The 16,066-nt window shown below is 41.8% G+C and overlaps 1 protein-coding gene across 1 annotated transcript; it reads left to right on the plus strand.

The window, feature by feature from the left end:
* Positions 1-1,254: 1,254 nt before the first annotated feature.
* LOC131230889 (putative glutaredoxin-C14) lies at positions 1,255-1,798 on the plus strand. Its single transcript, XM_058226912.1, has one exon. The coding sequence runs from the start codon at positions 1,435-1,437 to the stop codon at positions 1,744-1,746; it is 312 nt and encodes a 103-aa protein (XP_058082895.1). The 5' UTR covers positions 1,255-1,434; the 3' UTR covers positions 1,747-1,798.
* Positions 1,799-16,066: the final 14,268 nt, after the last annotated feature.

Below are 16,066 nucleotides of genomic sequence, written 5' to 3' on the forward strand. Positions count from 1 at the left end.
TAGTTTGGAAAAATTGACCAAAAGTCTACATTCAGTGTATACGTGCGGGCCTCTGGTTGTACGCAGTGAATAAAACACTGGAGCTCTGTGGGGCCCATCGTGATGTGAATATAAAATCCACTCCGTCCATCGGTGCATCTTCTCATATTAACCGTAAAATACAAAATCAGACTTTCCAATACTCAGGTGGACCACACCACAGGAAATAATGTAACATCACGCCTAGGCTGATCAGCCAAGTTTTGGGTCAGGCTGATTTTCGGAGTGTCCAGTCATTCAGGTGAGGCCCACATGATGAACGGGTTGGATGGAATAAAAACAAGATGGTGGGCTTACGCAAATACCTTTGGCTGGCGTCCCTCCTCATTGTATTGTTCCTGTGGTGTGACCCAACTGAGATGTGGACCAAGCTGATGTTTGGCCCTGCACCTGATAATAGAAATGGAAAAGAAGAATAAAGACAACAACAATCCACATTCAACTAAAATAATGCCAACGATTGGATGGCTGGGATCGAATCCAGGTGACTTTTAGAGCATATGTGATTATGATGATTCCACCCAAAATGGGCCCATCAGATCAACGGTCTCAGTAATTGAACAGTGGCCCCATCTATACTGACTGAATATGTCAACATGGTATGCAAAATCATAATCCTGTGGATGGAATATGCCCAATGACTATCATAATCTTTCTTTGTGCCCTGCACACAGTCGGTTAAGAATAAAAATAAGAGACCCGTATCTAAGAAATATTTAGGTCATGGTCCATCCACGGCAAGAATCAAACGACCAACGGTTCAGATCACCGAAAAATGGGCCCCACTGCTTGTGTTGAAATGTTCGGTGGCATATCATATAATTCCTAATACGGTCTGATCCGTCTGTGAAACATAGCAATATTTTAATCGCGCCACGTGACCAAAAGCTAAACGAGAATAACTTCGATGGCATCAAATGCTGATCGCGTGGGCCAATCCCAGTGGCCCACTTGCTATTAGACAGATAGGCTAATCCAACCGACCACAAAAAGAGAAAAAGGTCAAGGGCATTTCAAGTGCCTGAGCTTTTTTTCGGCATTTCCGTACCATGGACTATTGCCATTTCATGCAACTTTATATTTTCTACCTCCAAGGACATGTCTCCATCAATGAATGATAAGGGTATATATTAAAATATTTAAAAGAAAACACATGCTCTCTCCCTCCCACAGGTATAAATAGACCATCATAGCACTTCAAATTCATCACACCCAAAAGCTCACAAACATATCTTAGTTATCTTTACCCTTGTTTCTCCTACAAATCTTTCCAATTTTTCATAAATTGCACAAAACCATAGTCGAATTGTGATCGACGTCGGCCGGATCTTTTGTAGTCTTTTATTTTCTATCTTATCTGGTAAAGGAGAGAAGACCTTCGACCGTTGTTTCACGATGGATAGGGTGATGAGATTGGTGTCCAAGAATGCGGTTGTGATCTTCAGCATGAGCTCTTGTTGCATGTGCCACTCAATCAAGCAGCTCTTCCGAGGGTTGGGAGTTAATGTAGTTGTTTACGAGCTTGACGAGGACACGAGGGGAAGAGAAATGGAGAATGTGCTCGTGAGGCTACTTGGTCGTAATCCACCTGTGCCTGCAGTGTTCATAGGGGGTGAACTGGTAGGCCCTACTGACTCGGTAATGTCTCTCCACCTCAATGGGTCTCTAGTTCCAATGTTGAAAGCTGCTGGAGCACTCTGGCTCTGAAATCATGTAAAACAATAAGTTCAAAAGAAGAAAGTTTTTGAATTAGTTATCAGTACATTTCAAATATATATATAAGTACATTTCTGTTACTTGTGCTGCCTATAGAGAATCGAAGAGCACACATCTTCCAACATCCCAAATGGTTGGTGGGAATCTTGATGTGCATTTGAAAATAGGCTTTTGAATTTTTAAATGAATATAGATGCGGATGAGCTACCTTTAAATGATGGGAGGTAATGTGCTCACCGACTCCCCTTACCTTAAAGGAGCATCCAAGTCATGCTTGTAGTTTAAATTTAAATTAAGAAGATGTGCATATGCATGGAGAGAGGCCTAGGGCCTATTTGGCCGGGCAGATTGGATGGGATTGGAAGGGATTGGAAGATAGATCCAAGGGATTGGCTAGGCGGGCCAAACAGACACAAGATCCTGATCCCGGGATATAGCAATCCCATGGATCTTAAGACAATCCACTAACATCACTATCGTTACCTTTAAATCCCATCCAATCCACCCTAATCCCTTCAAAATTCTCTGGGACGTGTTTGGTTCAAGGGATTGAAAGGGATTGGAAGGTTTAATCCCGGGAATGGCCGGGCATGCCAAACAGACCAGATATAGCAATCCCATAGATCTTGCACCAGTCCATTGACGCAGCTATCATTACCTTGAAATCCGTGCAATCCACTCTAATACCATCCAATCCCATCCAATCTGCCCGGCCAAACAGGCCCTAGAGTCTTAACATGTATTTTAAAATGGAGTTTACTAGGATACATTGCCATGAGTGTGTTTACAGTACATTTCATCAGGACATAGCCTTTGGATTTAGATTCTTTTCATTGATCCCAACCGTTCAAATGATTGGCCTCTCATTGAATAAGGGAGTGGAGTCAGATATCATTGAGTTTCATCAATGTAATATGGTTTCATTTCATTGGCCCGCCAAACATTTATCAGAGAATGACCCACTATCTTTCTAAAGGTTGATATGTTGAGTATGTACTTGAAGATATCTCTGATTAACCAATAAAATAGCACCACATCATAGGGTTGAATCTAAAGAACTAAGTTTGGGTAGGGTTGAAATGATTTAACTTGGGAGGTTTTATTTATTGGTATCCACCATGTAAAGTGAAAGCCATCATATGGACAGTTTGGATAAGTGGAAGATAAAGCTTATTCAAGGTTAAAGTCTCAATGTATCCTGCTGCAACAGGTAGGTATGTTTTCAGGTGATCTTAGCCTTCAATTTTTAAAGCTGAATGTAAGCCATTGAAAATTATATTCACTTTGCTGTAAATTATATATAAATGGTGATGATCACAATCTTCCATTCAGCTTAAGTTTCTTATGGTGGACTTATAGCGTATAGTCCACAACATGGACGGTTCTGATGAAGGGACCACTCAGCATGTTGCCCCTATAGGGGGTGCGACACACGCTGGGACTTGAGTCGCAATGGAGGGAAAATGAACTCTCCAGTGAGCACTGACTCTCAGTGCACACTCGAAGTATATGTCTGTAACTCTGTTGAAGATAGTCATAATGAGAGAACCTTAACTTCGTAGGGGCCCAGCCCACGTTCTCTTGCTGACCGTCGTGTATTAGGACACTTCAGATGGATTACTGAACAACCGCATCTAATGGGCTCAGCCCAATCACTCTATTTGATTGACCAGACTAAAAGGCTAGGTGGGCCAGTGTGACTAGTGGGTTTTGAACCGAGCCCCAAACAGACTCAATAGACCGAGCCGGAGAGCCCATCCAACCTATCATCCAAAGCCAGAACGTATCGTGCCATACGAACCGGTTTAAAGCCCTCGTAATATCGATCCGGCTTAAAGGCTCGATTGCTGTATCGGACCGATATGAGCCAATAAGACGTGTTTTGGGCTGTGACTGATACTGTATAGTGAAACCATCCAGCTGATCCAACCTGTCTCGAGCCAGTGGTTTACAGAGTCGGGCTGAGCCTTTAGACTTGGGCCCAATATTCGGTTTGTGGGCCCAAGGACAGGCCTGGACCCATCCCTCCAGCCTCGAGACATACCCAACCAAACCCATGCTCTGTGGGGCCCGCCATGATGTGTGTGTTTTACCCTCACTATCCGTCCATTTTGACCGATCATTTTAGCACAAAAGGAGGCAGATCCAAGGCTCAAGTGGACCACACTTGCCTTAGATCTGTTCTTTTTTGGGATCCTACCCTAATAGGATCTGACAAAATGGGTGGACGGCATGGATAAAACGCATATGTCAAGTTGGACCCGGACCTCGCAGAGCCAGGTTGCAATCCCCATCGAGCTAAACTGGGGATTTCGGGTGGCCCGACATGGAGCAATTCGGGTGGTTGTTGAGACTTCAGGGTGTATTTGCGTGGATTAGGTGCGGGCCTTACCGTGGGGCCCACCTTCATGTATGTATTCTATATTCACACCATTCACACCGTCCATCGGTTTTGCCTGTTCAATTTAGTGCATGAGTTAGTAAACGAAGCAAATCTAATTCCCAGGTGACCACATTATAGGAATGAAAGTCTTTGTGGAAGAGTGAGGGCTCAAGATGTAACAGTCTACACGATATGAGACCTCCACAAAGTTGAGGATGAAAAACGGTCCACTTAACCACTATTAGAACATATGGATATAATCACCCTTCTGATTTTACCATATAAATGGCCTAGATTGTTCAAAGGATAAGATGGACGGACATATATCAATGGAATATGATTTGGAGTTTGGATGATACAAAAATTATATGGTGTTATAAACAAAAGTAAAAATGATTTCTTTTTTAAAAAAAGGGCTAAACCTTGTTGGAACCGCCCGCTAATGATTGCCCAAATAACACTGGTCGCCTATTAACAGACCACTAAGTTTTGGTCCTTAGGAAGTTTTTAATTATAGGGCGTTTAATCACTGTTGTTTCCTTTAGGATGGTATGGTCCACCTGAGTTTGGATCTTCTTTATTTTTGAGCTCATGTGCTTAAATTATCTGGCAAAGCGGATGGACGGTGTGGATATACAATAAATACATCTAGGTGGGGCCCATGGTAAGGGCTGCACTGTCTTGGGTGAGGCCGGGGCCACACCTAATCCGCTCCCATGGTTCAGTGATCCAGACCATTGGTGTGTGGGCCAATGCTGTAGATTGAAATCTCAGTTTAAGAGATTCTAGCCACCAACCTTGGCCCTGTTTTCAGTGGCAGACCACTACCAGAACGATCTATGAGTGGGCCACCAGTTGAAAGTCCATGACCGTCCGTTTGATGAGATTATGTTTCAACCAAAATGGGGCCTAAATACAAGTTTGGGCCACATTTTGGATGGTCTGGATTGCATGCATACATCCCACGTGGAAACTAGATGACTTGGGGCGCCAGAGTGTGCACTTATCTAATTGGACAAAAAAATACCTAATTAATATAGAGTTAACAGTCCGGCGCCTTTTTTAAAATAAAATTCAATAAGCTACCTCTTCCCATTACCTTTGCTTAGATTTCTAATCAATTTTTTATCGGCAGCCGTGCAAGCAAATGGGTTAGAGGCCAAGGTAAGCCTGATAGTGATGTTTATATGAAATCCACCATGCACTCAAAAGTTTATGAGAAATACATTCCATCCATCCGTTTTTCAAGCTAATTTTAGGTAATGCGACCAAAATTAATGTGAATCAAAAACTTAAACAGGCCACATGAGAGGAAATAGAGGGGATTTAGTGACCACCCTTGAAGTATTTATACTGCCACAAAAGTTTTGTATGGGTGTATGTTTTCGGTGTTTTCACTTCGTCCGGTGAAAATGAACTTATAAACGATTTGGATGGCAACATCATTGTGGAGCCTAAGAAGGTTTCAGCGGTAGGAATTCCTCTTCCCAGACCCGCGTTTTGTAGACTCCTCGTTCTTTGTTGAATGCCCTAAAATGTGCTATAAAAAAAATGGATGAACAGGTTGGATTTATCATATACATATAATACTCACCTTCCAAATTATTTTTGTTAGTTTGGCCCACCTGAATCATGGATGGCCTTGATGTTTAGGCCCCAAATCTAAATTTTGGTATGGGGTTTAATTGTAATGGATTTCATATAATCATTGTGATGGGCCCTTATAAATCAAAGGTGGACATGTCTCTTAATTATTTTCTTTGGTATAGTCTACCTAAATCATCAATTAATCTATTTTTTTTCCTCCGAATTTAACTTATATAATGGTTGAAGAGGAATTCATATGGAAATCACGGTGGGCCAGGTGAAAATCAAAGGAGGCCCTTTCATTGAATTCTCTTTTTTCTCACATAGGCCGGTTTGTTTAATCATTTCCTATTGTAAACGCGTGGGAAAATGAAATCATTACACTCTACCATCATTTGGACAAAAGGTTCAAATGCATAGTCAAAAGTAGCCGCCTTGTGTCAATGTAAGGGCATGGTCCCTAGGTAATTGGGACTACATTTGGAGGTTGCTGCGAGAAGAGATGTATGATAGTCTGCAGGAGTAAACTGCGTCGTATATACCCGATATCTCCTGTGCACTAACGACCCTTCGTTCACGCTTCTTGTAAGAAATAAAAATAAGCCACAAATAACATTAGCCACAGGGGTTATGGAATTGACAGTTTGGATCATAAAGAAATGTATCAGGTGGATCCCATCATAGTTGGGTGTGCATAATCTTACGATGACCTGCAAAGTATCATATAACAAGAATAAGTCGCATTCCAAATGGGATCTCTCTCCCGGTGATAGGTGTGGGCATGTTTGGACGCTAAGAGTTCGATGATGGGAGGGACACTCGGCCGTGGATCAGGTTATAAAGAGTAGTGGCCCCCCTCTCCACTCACTCGGTCTAAGGACTTGAAAAGCACCAACGATCGCAGTGGGGCTGGCTAACGGTGAAGTGTGAACTGACTGGATCCTTACTCTTGCTCGGGTGGTAGACTCTCAGGAGTTTCAACTCCCGGACAAGGGTTCGAGTGCCCATAGGTGGTGAAATTCCACTAGCTAACAAAAAAAAACCCAACGGTGGCGCGAGTGAGAATGAGCGAAAGGTATTGCACACGGAAGCGGATCGGGTACTGAGTAACTCAGTACGAGTAAACTCTATGGGGTCCACCGTGATTTAAATATTTTATCTAATCTGTCCATCCATTTTAAGAGATAATTTAAGGGCCTGGCACCAAAAATGAAATATATCCAAATCTCAAGTAGACCTCGCCACGGAAACAGTATGAATTGAAATTCTACCATTGAAAATTTCTAGGAGCCACGGAAGTTTTGGATCAAGCTGATATTTGTGTTTTCCCTTCATCCATGTCTTTGTGATCTTATGAACAGGTTGGATGTCAAATAAACATCACTGTGGAGCCTAGCAAGGATTCAACGGTGGAAGTCATTATTCCCACTGATTCCTTAGGTGTGGTACACTTAAGCTTTGGGCATAATTATATTTTGGACTCGATTACTAAAATGATCTGGAAAAACAGATGGACGGCATGGATAACCGACATGCATTCATAGTATGCCCAACTGAGTTTACTCAGTACGATGAAAGCGTACTGACACAGTACGCAATCCGATTTCGTTGCACACATCATATATTCTCTAGCTAGTTTTTTAAATGCCATAAATGGCCAACTCAAGTTCGCAAGTGTCTCTCCAATCCACCCTTTCATATGCATGTGATTCTTGTTACAACGTGTATACATTTTAACATACGGTATCAGAGCCTTTTTTTTTTTTTTACACGCGCGCACACACAACCCCACACGCTCACGCTAGTGGAATTGGGAACGGATTGGCTACTTCCCTGACACCAGCCAATGGCTGGTGGTTGGTGTTATGTGGGCCCCACTATAATGGATGTGTTTCATTCATGCCATTCATCTATTTTTAGAGATAATTTTATAATATGAGACCAAAAATGAGATATATCTCAGTCTCAAATGGATCACGTCACAGGAAACACTGTTGAATGAGCGTCGATCATTAAAAACATTTTGCTGGCCATAAAAGTTTTGGATCAAGCTGATTTTTGTTTTCCCTTCATCCGGGCTTGTATGACCTAATCAAAAGATTGGATGTCAAATAAACAGTACAGTGGGCCTTAGGAGGATTTTAATGGGGGGATATCCAATCGCTATTGTTTTCATGTGGTGTGGACCACATGAGATTTATATACCTTTGAGTTTTGGAATAAAACCTTAAAATGATCTTTAAAAATGTATGAACAGGATGGATGAAACACATACATCATGGTAGGGCCCACAGAGCACCGACCACGGCCTGGTGGCAGGGGGAGTAGCCCATCCGTTTCCAGTGGAATTGACCGCATATGGGTACTCAAACCCTTACCAGGCGTTGAAACTCCTTGGAGTCTACCACCGGAGCAAGAGTAATGACCCATATGGTATCAGATCTTTCCCCGTGCATCTGTCATGGTGGATTAGGCTCTTTAAGCCCCATTCATGTCGTTTCCCTCTTCTTCTCTACACGTTAGCAATAGTAGTGACGACCGCCTACAATCCCCTCTTTTTAAAACTTTTTTCTTTTGTTTTTCTTTTTTCAGCATATCAATAGAATCACCGGGGACTAGCGAGCTCAGTGGGAAATGGATTGGCTACTCCCCCTGACACCAGCCAATGGCTGGTGGTCGGTGCTCTGTGGGCCCCACCATGATTTATATTTTTCATCCATGCTGTCCAACTATTTTTATAGGTCATTTTATGATATCAGACCAAAAATGAGGTATATACAAATCTCAAGTGGACCACATTACAGGAAACAGTGTTGAATGAGCGTCGAACATTAAAAACATTTTGAGGGCCATAAAAGTTTTGGATCAAGTTGATTTTTGTTTTTTCCCTCCATCTGTGCCTGCATGACCTAATCAAAATATTGGATATCAAATAAACAGTAAATTGGGCCTTAGGAGGATTCTAATGGTGGATATCCAATCAATATTGTTTTCATGTGGTGTGGTCCACCTGAGATTTATATCCCTCTCATTTTTGGTACCCAGCCTTAAAATGATCTGTAAAAATGGATGAACAGAATGGATGAAATACATACATCATGGTGGGGCCCACAGATCACCGACCACCAGCCCAGTAGCCAATCCGTTCCAAGCTCGGTGTTGCCGTACGATTGTAAGGGAGGCGACAGCACTAGTCGTGTTCTAACATCCATGAGAGGGATTGTGGAAAAGACACCTTGCTTTTGGGTTCGAGTGACAGGTCTGCATTTTTGTAATGGGCTTGTCAATTTTTTATTTGCCTGCCATCTTGTTAATAGACCTGTATGCCTCCATGCCCACATTTATAAAGCTTCTGCACGTCACACCAGCTGTATAGCTGTTGTATTGACGCCAGCAAATTTTGTGGGTGACGTAATTGTTATATTCAAACCATCCACCCATTTGGAAAGCCCGTGCCAAGGCTTGAGACAAAAAGTAAGTATAGATATAACTATCAAGTGGACCATTTAAAAAAACAATAAGGAATTGAACGTCTACAATTGAAGCCCTTTTTGGAGTCACATGAGTTGTGGATCAATATAAAATTTATTTTTCCTCTTCATTCAAGACTCTGTGACCTTATGAACAGATTGGATGGAAAGTAAACATTATGGTAGTCCCTGTGAATTTTTTGACAGTGAAAATCATTATCTCCGCAGCTATTTGTGGTATGGTCCGTTAATATTTAGCTATAATTCATTTTTTAAATAATGCTCTAAAATGAACTCTAAAAATAGATGAACGGTATAGATATAATAAATACATCACTGTGGAGCCATGTAACTTTGATCTCCTTTGAACAGTTAGTAGAACCCGGAGTGTCAGTGCTCGGCTTGGCACGACACGTACCAACAACAGCTATATAGCTGGTTTGTGGTACACCCTCCAATCCGCTTCCTATTTAAGGGGGGAAAACCTTTGCTTTATTTATTTTGTTCTATATGAATATTTCTAGCATAGTTGTCTGCTAGTGATGACATATGCATCCACAACCGTGAATATCAATTCGGCTTCGATCCATGTGTTAGGCCCATCTATAATGTGTGGAATCTTGTCTGTCCTTTTGGCCCTTCATGCATAACCATCTAATTATTGTGTTTTTATAATAAAAATAAATTTCAAAAATAAAAATTTATTTTTAATAAGTAAATAAATATATTGATTATGAAACTTTCGATAAAAAGAGTGTATAGCCAGTTAGTAAGAAAAGAGGTTTTTGCTTGACCAGGGTTTAGATCTCATCAAGGAGATCGCACTGTCTACGCTCGCGCGGTACGGGCTGTAGGGCTGCCTAGGCACATGTACGCATAATCGCAAGGAGTCATTTTGGCACGTAAACTTATTTAAGTTATGGTGCAACTTGGATTGAACTAGGGTATACCTTGAAGTATTTTAACCTTAGCGTTTTTTTTTTTTTGAGAAATTTATGACTGTGGACCCCACCTTTTATCCAGCTGTTTTTATGAAGCAATACAAACTTAAGTTACCAACTTAGACTAGCATGTGCGGCCAACAAATTTGAGGACGAAACTACCCCTCCTTTTCACTGTTGTTGCTTTTCCTCTCCCTTTCCACTACTGCTTTCACTGTCGTTGCTTTCACCCCCTTTCCTCGCTCCGTTTCTGGTAAGAAAGACAAAAAAAAAAAAAACCCATTTTCTGAGCCCCCTTCCTTATCAGCATTTTGTCTTCTTCTGAAAATAGTCGGTCCGGTGAAGAAAGCACGAACCACAGGTATATTTTAAACTCAATTGGGCCCACATTGAATGTATGTAGTATATCCACGCCGTCCATCCATTTTTCCATCTAATTTAAGGGGTTGAGCCCCAAATTGAAGCATATCAAAAGATCAAGTGGATCATACCACGGGAGATAATGATTTCCACCGTTGAAACCATAGTAGGCCCAACATTGATGTTTGTTTGTTATCAAATCTATAGCCCCTAAGAAATGATCAACAGTAGAAGTTCAATTCCAAATTTTCATGTAGTGTTGGTTCATTTGAACATTGGATACATTTAGATTTTTGGGCTCAAGCCATGAAATTATCTGTTAAGTTTGCCCCGCTGATTTTCTAGTTTGCCCCACTGAATTTCATGTTTGCCCCGCTCAATTTCATGTTTGCCCCGCTGATTTTCTAGTTTGCCGCACTCAATTTCATGTTTGCCCCGCTGATTGTCTAGTTTGCTCCGCTGAATTTCATGTTTGCCCTGCTGATTTTCTAGTTTGCCCCATTGAATTCCTAGTTTGCCCCGTTGAATTTCATGTTTCTCCCACTGAATTTCATGTTTGCCCCGCTCATTTTTCAATTTTTCCCGCTAAATTTCATGTTTACCCCGCTGAATTTTCAATTTTTTCTGCTGAATTTCATGTTTCTTCCGTTGAATTTCATGATTTGCCCTGCTGAATTTCATGTTTCCCCCGCTGAAAATCAAGTTTGCCCCGATCAATTTCATGTTTTCCCCGCTGAATTTCATGCTTTCCCTGCTGAATTTCATATTTCCCTTGCTAAATTTCATGTTTCCCCCGCTCAATTTCATGTTTGCCCCACTCAATGTCTAGGTTCCCGCCCTCAATTTCTAGCTTGCCTCGCTGAATTTTCATGCTTCCCTCGCACCATTTCTAGCTTACCTTGCTCAATTTTCATGATTGCCTAGTTCAATTTCTAGCTTGTCTCGCTGAACTTTCATGCTTGTCTTGCTCAATTTTCATGCTTGCCTCACGCAATTCCATGATAGACAGCGTCGCTGAATTTAGCGAGCACCACATGAAGTCATTCGCATCTTTGAAGCCCTAATCCATATAAGCACTAAGGCTTGCACGTGCGGACACCCAAATTCAGGATAAAAATACACCTCTTATCACTGCGCCCTTTCCACTGCTGCTTTCGTTGCTTTCACCCCTTTCCACTACTGCTTTCGTTTCTTTCACCCATTTCCTCACTCCATTTCTAGTAAGAAAGACAAAACATCATTGTGGGGCCCGCTTCCTTAACAGCATTGGATTGCATCCTCCTTGTACATCAGCATTTTGTCTTCTTCTGAAAATGGTCGGTCCAGTGAAGAAAGCACGCACCACAGGTATATTTTAAGCTTGCATACGGGCTTTTGGTGTATACATAATTCGATGAAAACAGAGGGGTATTACAAAATCCGATGAACATGATGTATTACAAATAAAACATCATTGTGGAGTGTAGCAAGCGTAATCGGATTGCATACTGAGTTAGTTAGTACGCTCCCATCGTTCTAAGTAAACTTAGTTGGGCCCACATTGAATGTATGTAGTATATCCACGCTGTCCATCCGTTTTTCCATCTAATTTAAGGGGTTTAGCCCCAAATTGAAGCATATCAAAAGATCAAGTGGATCATACCACAGGAAACAGTGGGCATAATGATTTCCACCATTGAAACCATAGTGGGCCCCCATTCTCGGCTCTCAGCGCCCATTCGCCAGGTTCCGATCCTAGGATGCTACGAGGAGGATTTTCAACATCAATTTGATTCGTAATAAGCATAACCAAAGGTACAACCCACAAATAATAACCAAAAACTCCATCACATTTTCACTATGATAAAAAACTTTACAAGTACAATAAGCATAAAGGGAAATACAATGATGATGAACAAAAACTCCAAAATAATTTGCCACGTGCTCAAGCCTCAGCGCTACTGCGATCCAACGTCACCTGTACGCAACGGTCGTGCATAAGCTTATAGAAAACTTAAAGGGTGGTGAAAGTGTGTGCTAAGGTGGTAATGCAGTTATGCAGTATCAGAGTAATGCAGAACATGCTGATGAAAGCTAAGAATACCATAGCCGTACCAAGGCCATGCGGTGCAAAGCATGAATGATGTCGGCCATACCAAGGCCATGCAATGCGAAATGCAACTCAAGCACACAAACCCTCATCTAAGTCCACATGTCAATACGGCTCAAATCTGAAATATCACCGGGGTTTAGTACACTCCAAGCCAGATTGCCACCCCATCACGCGCAATAAGGTGAGTGGAAAAGACCTCACTATCCGCCTGCCAATATCAGGCTCGACTCGTCAATAGCGGACCCATTCCTCGAGCTGGTCAGACTCAACCTAGCATTGCCCCCTACTCTCGGGTGGGTAAGGCCTCATCCCCTTCCAACCGACCACGACACAGTGGAAAGTGCAACCATCTGGTAATCGGCACTCGGCACTCATGCACCCACTCAGTCTAGACGTTGGAGCAACCTCTTGGTACCATAAGGGTTTAGGGACTTTCACCCAGGGATATCTATAGCACCCCATGTAGAACAAGATTTTCGGTATCCAATCCTGCCAACCACGATACGCCTGTGGAGGCTACGATCCTGATGTCGCTAGGGCGTAAAGTGCCATATCACACAATGCGAATGCATGAATCACATTATTCAGTCATGCAGGAATCCTGCGTGTATCATGCGCTCATGTAAGGCAACACTCGCTATCCGGCAGCCCCTAAACAATCTGTCAGAAGGCATATGCCATGATCAGTCACTTCTCATATCAAGCATACATATGATGCGTATGATCATGAGTTATGGAGCTATACTACACATGTTATAAAGTAATGCATTATCCTTACAACGCAGATGGCCTAGACGGCCTACACAAAACGAGTACAGGCCTATCAATGGGCCCTAGGGAGCATCGTAATGTGGACGTTTAACCAACATTTAAACATGCAATGTGGACGTTAAACCAACATTGCTCCCAAGGCACGACTGTTATAAACATCATTACATAAACTATGTTGGGATTGCACATTACAATGGACCTTAGGTATATCCCATTGGGCCTTCAATACATCAAATGGGCCGTATCACATGGGCCTTACATTCATCAAATGGGCAGCATTAATGAGTCTCACCAATGGGCCTTATGTACATTGCAATGGGCCATAGCCCATGGGCCTTAAATAACATCACAATGGGCCTAATCACATGGGCCTTATGTGTATCAAATGGGCCTCACCAATTGGGGCCCATATGTACATCAAATGGGCCTCAACCTATAGGCCCCAATATATTTTTAATGGGCCTTAACCCATGGGCCCCTAATACATCAAATGGGCCTCGACCCATGGGCCTTACATATATATCAAAGTGGGCCTCAACCATGGGCCACAAGCAAACTGAGATGGGCCTCCCACCACCAATATATTATATATAATATAATATATAATATATATATATAGTACATACAATATTATATATAATATAATATTATATATATATATATATAAATATATATACACACACACGTACACACCCACAAACGCATGCACATGAACACACCCACCGGCCCTGGACGATGGGGATAAAAATACAAATATCGCAGTGGGCTCCACCGTCCAGGCGGACGGTGGAAATGAAACACATATATCGCTGTGGGCTCCACGTGAGGCCCACCATAATGTTTGCTTTCCATCCAACCTGTTGAGAAGGTCACGCAGACCTGGATTGAAGTGGAAAAACAAATTTCATATTGATCCTAAACTTCTGAGGGCCCACCATATGAATGGATTGGATGATAAATAAACATCAAGGTGGGGACCACAGCTATAGCCGTAGGTTGCTGGCCGTCTGCCAGTCCGTCCGTCCGCTGGTGCTCAGGCAGCAACAGGCGCTGCCTGCTCTGACACAGCAGCGCTGCTGCTGATGTTATATTATATATATATATATATATATATATATATATATATAATTATTTTTCTGATTCCTGTGGTTTGTCACAGGTGGGGTCCACATTTTGAGAATCCACTCCGTCCAATGGCCCTCCATGGCTCAAGACAAGCAAAACAAGCCCAATATTGGGCATATTTCAGCGTATAAACAATCAGGGAAGGTTTCAATGGTGAAAACCACCATTTGATATGATATGGCCCGCCAGGACCTCGGGTTGACACCATTTTTCGGTTCAACGCCTAAAATGAGGTTGGAAAAGGAATGGACGGTGTGGATTGAAGACATACATCAAGGTGGGGCCAAAATAAGTGGGCCACCCTTAAGCTTGGAAACAAGCTGATATTTGTGTTTTCCAATCAAACGTCCAGCATCCCTGGATGCTGGACTTAACAATACATTAGAGGTGGGCCCTGCTTAGGTGGGCCACCTCATGGAGGATGGTGTGGGTACAGTACATATAAGGTGGGCCCCACCCATAGACGATTTGGATAAATTACTTACTTCATGGTGGGGTCCATTCAAGTGGGCCACACAACCTCATTATCATCATACATAAAAAAAAGAAATAGAGAGGGAGAGAGAGAGAGATAGAGAGTGGGACATGCGTGATGGAGGGACCCCGGCACTATGGGCCCTCCCTTGCACTAAATCATACATCAAGTGGGTCCCATTACATATGGGCCCATTAAATCAAAATCCAACGGTGGAGATCCTAATTTTAGAAATGAAAGAAAATTCCTGTGAACCCGAGTGACTTGTGAACCAATAATTGAGATGCGAAAATTCTAGGATTCATGAATGGTGAGCAGTATTTTTTTTTTTTTTTGGAATCTAGCTCATGGTAAACTTTATAATCAAGTTCAAAATGTTAATCCATTAATTAGAACAATTCTGAACATCGAGTTCCATGAGTGTATAGTGTAATCTCGACTTATAATCATTAAGAGATCCAATTGTCAATTTCATGATATCATTGGTAATTAGCAATGAAATTCATGACAACCAAAACTGAAACCAACACTTGCCTTACAGATTAACTTTTCATTCTATCAGCCTTTGATTTTATTTTTTTTCATGAACAGTAATGCCAAGGAAGGGAATCAAATCCTCACCTATAGGGAGCAAACCTATGGTAAAGATTGTACACCTAACCCTTTTCTCATGTCAACCATGGGGAATCGAATCTTCATCTATAGGGAGCAAACCTATGATGACGATTATTCGACTCACCCTTTCTTTCAATTCTTATTTATAGACTGAAGCTAAAAATATTCAGGCTAGTTCCTTTCATGCTTGGTGATTACCAAGTTAATCATTCAATGTTGAAACGGAACCTTAATGTGCAATCGAGATGTGATATGTGAGATCATGACTCAATCAATGTTTAAAAGTTCTAATCTTGGGTTAACAATTCAAACTTAACTATGAAATCTAACAGATGGTTGAATCCAAGAGTTATAAATTACCGACATTCTGTACCTTGCAATGTTAAAATCACACTTATCCTTCAAAATCACTTCAAATGCACAAGAAATTCCAGAAAAATTTAAAAAAATTTCACAATTTGTGCTCAAGACCACGAAAATACTGATGAGGTA

This window comes from Magnolia sinica, chromosome 17 (genome assembly GCF_029962835.1).
Source record: "Magnolia sinica isolate HGM2019 chromosome 17, MsV1, whole genome shotgun sequence".
NCBI lineage: Eukaryota > Viridiplantae > Streptophyta > Magnoliopsida > Magnoliales > Magnoliaceae > Magnolia > Magnolia sinica.